Source organism: Ceratotherium simum, chromosome 20, assembly GCF_057802395.1.
Source record: "Ceratotherium simum simum isolate JZ-2026a chromosome 20, ASM5780239v1, whole genome shotgun sequence".
Classification (NCBI taxonomy): domain Eukaryota; kingdom Metazoa; phylum Chordata; class Mammalia; order Perissodactyla; family Rhinocerotidae; genus Ceratotherium; species Ceratotherium simum.
In genome coordinates this window covers 40,694,580-40,701,770 of record NC_141919.1, presented here as the reverse complement: position 1 = coordinate 40,701,770, position 7,191 = coordinate 40,694,580, and the positions used below count along the sequence as shown (strand labels likewise).

At 39.8% G+C, this 7,191-nt stretch overlaps 2 protein-coding genes across 2 annotated transcripts; one reads left to right on the top strand and one right to left on the bottom strand.

Annotated features, from left to right (window-relative positions):
- Positions 1–707: 707 nt before the first annotated feature.
- LOC147914424 (interferon alpha-2-like) lies at positions 708–1,420 on the bottom strand. The gene has a single exon (XM_087444220.1). It carries the CDS (start codon positions 1,305–1,307, stop codon positions 750–752), a length of 558 nt encoding a protein of 185 aa, XP_087300346.1. The 5' UTR covers positions 1,308–1,420; the 3' UTR covers positions 708–749.
- A 3,077-nt stretch (positions 1,421–4,497) lies between these two features.
- LOC147914423 (interferon omega-1-like) lies at positions 4,498–5,411 on the top strand. Its single transcript, XM_087444219.1, has one exon. The coding sequence runs from the start codon at positions 4,746–4,748 to the stop codon at positions 5,307–5,309; it is 564 nt and encodes a 187-aa protein (XP_087300345.1). The 5' UTR covers positions 4,498–4,745; the 3' UTR covers positions 5,310–5,411.
- Positions 5,412–7,191: the final 1,780 nt, after the last annotated feature.

Below are 7,191 nucleotides of genomic sequence, written 5' to 3'. Positions count from 1 at the left end.
GAAATCAGGACTAGTCAAGTGTCGAAAACTTACTCACACTCCCTTCCTCAGCCTTCTCCAAGACTCTCCAGTGTCCACATATCTAGATTGACTTCTCTTGGTTTAGGTGGTTCCCTCACCCTGAAGCATCTCCAGTTGTTGGAGGCCCCGAGCGGGTAATGGTGTCCATGCCCTGGGCTTTTGTCCTCAGATCTCCCTTCCACCTCTCAGCTATGTCTTAGGGAATCATATTCAATCCCTCCTCAAAGATGTCCACTGTGCTATGACCGTTGCTGGGCTCCACCTATTCCCTCTTCACTCAGGAACCTTGCTTAGGTTACTTAGTGGGATCAGGCTTAGGGCGAAGTTTCTATTCAAAAAGTGTGTGCAACCAAAATTGGTTTTTAAAAATAGCTTTTATTTCCCATAACTTAAAAATGAACAGCAGTTGTGGACAAAGTATAATACTAAACAAGTGTTCTATGAACAATGAATATTTAAATACAATGAATAGCATAAATAGTTCAAATAATTTAAATAAATAAAAATTACAAAAATTTTTTCAGCTAAAGCAAATGGATTGTGCATTTCTCTGTTCTAAATAACTTCTTGTAACTTACAACACTTAATATAATTTTATAATAATCCCATACATTTGCTGTTACTTATTTTTCATCTGGCATAAAAATAGGGATGAAGATTGCACTTTGAGTCTTAGAAAATAGCCATTTAGTTGATCAGATGAAGTGTTTTCCGATTCAATGTCTTCTTTATTTCCCGAGTTTCCCTGTGAGCTTGTTCATGAAGAGGAAGCACCTTCTGATTTCCACCCTGACCACCTCCCAGGCGCAGGCGCTGTACTCTTTCTCTTTCAGATACAGACTGATTCTGTGGAAGTACCTCTTCACAGCCAGCCTGGAGTTCTCACTTCCCAGGGGTGACTGTTGCACCTTCGTCTCCTTCCCCAAACATGTCTCCAGGTCATCCAGCTGCTGATAAAGTCCAACGAGGAATTGGTCCAGGAGGGTGTCATCCCAAGCCACAGCAGAGCCGCTGGTGCTGAAGAGGCGGAAGATCTGCTGGAGCGTCTCGTGCACGACAGCTGCGGCTTGCGTCTTTTCAAGCTGGTGCCCGTCCACAAGCATCTGCGGAAATCTGAAGTCAGCCCTGTCCTTCAGACACGACCGAATGGAGATTCTCTCCATTTGACTCAAAAGTGTGAAGGCTTCCTGATTGCCATGGCTCAGAGGCAGGTCACAGCCCAGAGGGCAGGCAGGGCTGGAGCACAGCATCACCAGGGCCAGCAGCACAGAGACTGGGAGGGCCATTGGGAAGCCGGAGGATTTTGCAAGAACACCTGAAGAGGAAGTCGCAGCAAGTTCTGAGGACTTTGGGCAACGAGTACCTTTTAAATAGTGAGTATAGAAACTTTCATTTTCTGGGTTTTTCCATTTTTTGTCCTTTCCTTTCCCTTTCTACTTTTTTTTTTTACCAAGTCAATTAAAAATATGCACATATTGACACGAGTGCCTAGACGGGGGAATCCAAGCTACCCGGGCCAAGGCAATATCTACACACTATTATAACATAGTTTCCACACCTCCTAGATTGTTCTTGGGGAGAAAAGCCTAGATTAAGTCAGAGAAGGAAGAAACATTCATACCTTAAATGGTGGCTTTTCCAGGTCAGCAGGAAATATAAAAACACTTAGAAGATTTTTCGTATTTTTTGATTTTTCTGATTTTTTCCTTATTTACACTTTTCCTCCTTCTTTAAAAAATTTCAACTGTATATGTATCATAAAGGTATCCCCTGAGTTGGTCTTAAACTCACCGAAGACATTGTTTCGCAGATAAGATTTGTTAAAAATAAATTATGGTGCACTTATGGTCTGCCAGGCATTTTGCTAGGTGCTGGTTTGCGTGTGTGTGAATCACTCGGATCTCTACCAAGTACAACTGTCCCCAATAAAAACTCTGCTTCGGTCATTGTGCAGTAATGCAGATAATCTCATCTCTTTAGATATTCCATTGACAAGTGCTATCCTACCACTTGCTAAGGGATAATTGAGCTACAATGGTATTCAAAGCTTATGATCACATGTATTCATTGAATCTGTAATATACAGATTATTTTTAATAATATTAATGGCAGCAATCTTTAATTATACAGGCTCTCAGCAAAATGTTTTACAAACATTATTTCACTTAATCTTCACAGCTTCCCTATGAGATAATTACTATAATTATTTACATTTTGCAAATGAGGAAACCGAAAACTCAGAGAGGTTACTTAACTTGCTGAAAGCCTTTATTTATTCCATAAGTAGTATTTAGCGCTATACTGTTCTGCCTCCACGTTACTCCTCATTAACCTGAAGCACTCTCCTTTAGCTACACTCTGTATGCCTATAATTACGTAATCCATCTAATTATTTGTTTAACATTTGGCTACCCTAACAGCTCCCTGAGGACAGTAATGCCATATCCCAAGTGGCCAGCAAGGTGTCTGTCACAGAGGAGGCACACAGAGGGCTCTCTGTCCCATAGCAAGTACAAAAATGACTACATGTTCCAATGAGGGAGTAGACCTAAAATTTGGGGGGACTGTGTCAGAAAATGATAGTCTTCTACAAACAAAGACAGTAAGAATAAATTTTAAGTGGATTCTTTAACCTCCTGGATAATTTCTGAAAATATCTCAGACGAGAATAGGAAGTTTCAAAGAAACAGTAGAGCTCAACAAAACAAGTCATGTGAAAGGCAGGACTGGGAACTTAGCAAGTGAAAAGGGGCTATAGCCCCTTCAAGTGTACTGTAATGTGTCTGGAATCAGCAAATGGTGCTTTTGGGTGGTGAGGACAAATGGAAATTGGAGAGTGAGAACTTGCTAAGTGTTTATCTAAGTCAAGAAGAACGTTGTTGGAGGAGACAGTGCAATCTAGTGGCTAGGACGTGGACTCTGGAACAAGGCCTGGGCCATGTCACAGCTGTAGCCAGCACTGGCTATGTGACTGTGGGCACCTCAGTTTTCTCCTCTGTTACATGGAAAAGACAATCATATCTATTTCATTGGGTTGTTGTGAAGATGGATGACATAACGTACCTACAATGATGCCTGGACAAAACAAGCACTCAACATCTGTTAGCTGTTCCCACAATGGAGAAAACTAACCGTCCAACTATGGGAACTGGATGGAAGTTTCCCTGAAACAATCTGCTTGCCCTCCTTGAATTCTCAGCTCACTAATAAAGATTTTTATTTCTAATCTTATCTCTTATGTGAACAGGAGCCTGTGTTCACATGATAGGGAGTGCCCTGTCCACATGACTAAAGTCTATTTGCCTTCAGGTAACAGCTGACCTCCCACATGTTAATTATGGCCATCCAGTCTGTAAGCCAGTCTCTTTTGAGTGTGAGTTGGTATGATTAAATCCTTGGAATCTGATCATCTCTGTGGATAGTGTAAAAAGTAAACAGACACATAAATAAATGACTAGATTCTCTGATTTAGCAAAGCTGAAAAGTAGCCCTTTAGGTAACAGCCTGCCTTGAAGAGCCAGCTGCCCTCCTCTGGACCTGTCTGCAGCTGCAGCTGTCTCACATGGGCTGGTTTGAAACCTGTTACTCTGTAGAGCTCTGAATCAATGACTTGCGTAGTTAAGTGATATTTTGTGGTTTAGATAGAGAAGATGTCACTTCTTTTTTTTTCATTTTCCACCTTTACTTTCCAATTACCCTTGTGTATTCCTTTTTCTTAACTGCTTACTTTTACTTTCTAGGAATGTTAGAAGAGAGAGGAAAGTTCTGAGTCTTGAAAATCATACAGGAAATATGTTCTCTCTTCTTTTCCCTTACATTTTCTCTTCCTTTTTTTTTGCAATAAACCTCAAAGTGGAAATAGAAAAGTTTGCAGGCATTAAGACAACTTTTGTAATGTGAAAAGACAAATACAAAAGAAGAGGTAATAATGTTAAAATTATGTAAAAATAGCAAAGAAAAAAATGGATTGCTCAACCATTACTTAGGCAGAGCTAGGACAATGGCCTGGGCTAGGACAAAGAGGCTGCCACAGAGCAGCAAAGACACATTCTAACTGCTCGAACAGCTGGACGGTCGTAGTGGTTGCACTTTACTCTCCTTGTGGACAGGATTGGAGGTTTAATGATCTTGGTACAGCCCAAGCTCAGTGTAATGATTGGCACACAGTAAATATTCAGTAATTTTCTCAATTAAATAGAGTAAATAAAGCTAAATTTGACAAACTGAATGTTTTGCAGCAGAGAATGAAGTGAGATCTACGCATATAAAGGTCAGATATCTTTCACACCTGATCAACACTTCCAAGAAGGATATCTAGATAGCAGCAGAAAGAAGATTTTAAAAAAATGCCTAGCAAAGCCTCCTTAAAAGTTATTCTTAACATCAGGAAGAAAGATCCAGATAGCTCTTTCATTAGTTCAAAGTTGGTTTTTGCTAAGAGGATAAGCATTCCCTTGAATTAGGACTTCTATTTTTTTAATGAATAAATTTCACTTCAATTGTAAGAATAGAGAAAGAGTTGAAAGTAATGACAATGTTCCAGGCACTTGAATAGAAAGGAAAGTCCAAAATGGGGAAGTACAAAGATCTGGGGAAAATTCAGAAAATGAAAACTCTTGTGCTCCACATTTAAGAGGCACACAGACAGAAGATACTCAGAGAAGCTAGACCAAAGCTCACAATCTCCCATCTCAACCAGAAGAGCGTCTTCTTGGATCTTACCAATGGCTTTTTCAGTCTCTTCACTGATGGCATTGGTGATGATCTTCTCCAGCCCCATCTCCTCCACTAGCTGTTACCTGCCTCAGAGCCTTGACTTGAGAAAGCAGGAGACCTTCACAGCTCTGGACCAAATGAAGACAATCTCTCTTCTTTCCTGTCTGAAGTACAGGACAGACTTCAAATTCCCCCAGGAGAAGCTGGATGGCAGCCAGTTCCAGAAGGCCCAGGCCATCTCTGTCCTCCACGAGATGCTCCAGCAGATCTTCGACCTCTTCCACACAGAGCGCTCCTCTGCTGCCTGGAACACGACCCTCCTGGACAACCTCTGCACTGGACTCCATCAGCAGCTGGAAGACCTGGACACCTGTTTGGAGCAGGAGACGGGAGAGGAAGAATCTGCCCTGGGAACTGTGGGCCCTACACTGGCCGTGAAGAGGTACTTCCGGGGACTCCATCTGTACCTGAAAGAGAAGAAATACAGTGACTGTGCCTGGGAGATTGTCAGAGTGGAAATCAGGAGGCACTTTCTCTTCATCAACGAGCTCATAAGAAAACTCAGGAAGTGAGAAGGAACCTGATTCTCACTGACAAATGTCCTCGCTCAGACTCTTAATTGTTCAGTCATTTCCAAAAGTGTTATTTTTTGCCTCAGCTATAAAATAATTAGAATCATATTTGGCATATTTTTATCAGTAATATTAAGCATATCTATGTTCAACTATTTTCAGAATTAGAGGAAATGTACCTGGTGCCCTGTGGCTGAAGCTTATGTTATAAAATATTTATTTATTTATTTATTTATATTAATTTATCTCTTCATTTTTTTAGTATTTGCATTTATATGTTCTATTTTTATATAATAATATGTTCACATTCTCCTCTTTAATAAAGATGTTATGTTTTTACTTATTAAATTTATTTTGTGGCATTTCTCTCCTTTTGTTAAAAAAAAAACCTTCCCCAAAGTCCTAATTCTGTAGACTAAATATAAAATTATGTGGTGCAGTTCATCCGTTCATTCATTGGCCTTGGGGGTAGAGTCTTGAGTATGAGATGTGTTCCTGCCCTTATGGAGCTCACATTGGAGCAAACAACAAAGCCATTAAAGAAGTAGTTATGATGTAATTACGTATTTACATTTGAGATCTGGGCAACGCAGGAGAAGGAAAAGATGCATGGCAGTGAGTATCATTTAGACTACCCTTCAGTTTTCCCCAGGGAAGTCATATGATGTACGGGAATTGAAGGCTGAGTAGGAGTTTGTTAAGTATCATGTGGAGGGCAAAATTTCCTGGAGTAAAAAAAAACTGCAGAGCGTGGCCCTGTAGCAGGAAAGGTAGATTTAAAGAAGTGAAAAATACCAGAGTGGGTGGACTCTACTGCTGGATGGGAGCATGGCGTGTAACGAGGCTGGAGAAATGGAAAGAGGCCGGATGACTGACTATGTTAGCAATGTTAGACTTTATCTTGAAAGCTGAGGAAAATTACTTTAGGATTGAAAACTAGAGAGTGGTTTGATCAGGGCAGGTGCAGGGAAATTCATTAGAGCAGCAGTTCTCAAAGTGTGGTTTCTGGGTCCTATGGGTCCCCAAGACACTTTAAGGGGATGCACGAGGTCAAAATTATTTTTATAATAATATTAGGACATTATTTGCCTTTTTCACCACATTAACAACTTGCACTGATGGTGCAAAAACAGTGGTGGGCGAAACTGCTGGGGGCTACATATCGGTCAAGGCAGTGGCACCCAAATGGACTAATAATTATCATATTTTTCACAGTAATATACTTAAAGTAAAAAAAAATGCCAATTTCACTTAAGAATGCCCTTGATGAAATAGTAAGTTTATTAGTTTTATTTAACCTTGACTTTTGAGCACACACCTTTATAATTTCCTCTGTGCTAGTCTTTTTAAAATTCTGTGTGACAAGCACTTCTGCTGCATGCATGGTGATTGTTTTGAGGAAAAGCACTTATATGATCTGTTGAGTTGTGAGCTAAACTAGCCACTCTTTCACAGAATCCATTTTCACTTGAAAGAATGATAGACAGACAAACTATGGTTATTCAGACTTGGGCATCTGAAAGACATTTTCTCAAGATATTTATAAAGTGAACCTGTCGCTTCAATGAAAATATTTGTAGCCAATGATAACAGTTGAGCTTTTAATCGAAAATCAGAATTTCGGAAAATCTACCACTGTGAACTTGACAGCTTCCCAATATTTAAAGATGTTTGTGATGACAACAGTGGTGATATTAACAAACGAATTACTTGATTATATAAATTGAAGTTTATATAGATTTGTAAGATATGAATATCTCAGTGAACCAATATTTTCCAAATGACCAATGCATATATTACAAAATCATACATAGGTAAAAGAGACCTATTCAAACAGTAAGTCAGATTAATAAGTTTTTATGTAACAGAATTTTAAAAGTTC

Excerpts from the sequence above, each read along its gene's own strand:
- LOC147914424 (XM_087444220.1), bottom strand. The coding sequence starts at position 1,307 with ATGGCCCTCCCAGTCTCTGTGCTGCTGGCCCTGGTGATGCTGTGCTCC.
- LOC147914423 (XM_087444219.1), top strand. The coding sequence starts at position 4,746 with ATGGCTTTTTCAGTCTCTTCACTGATGGCATTGGTGATGATCTTCTCC.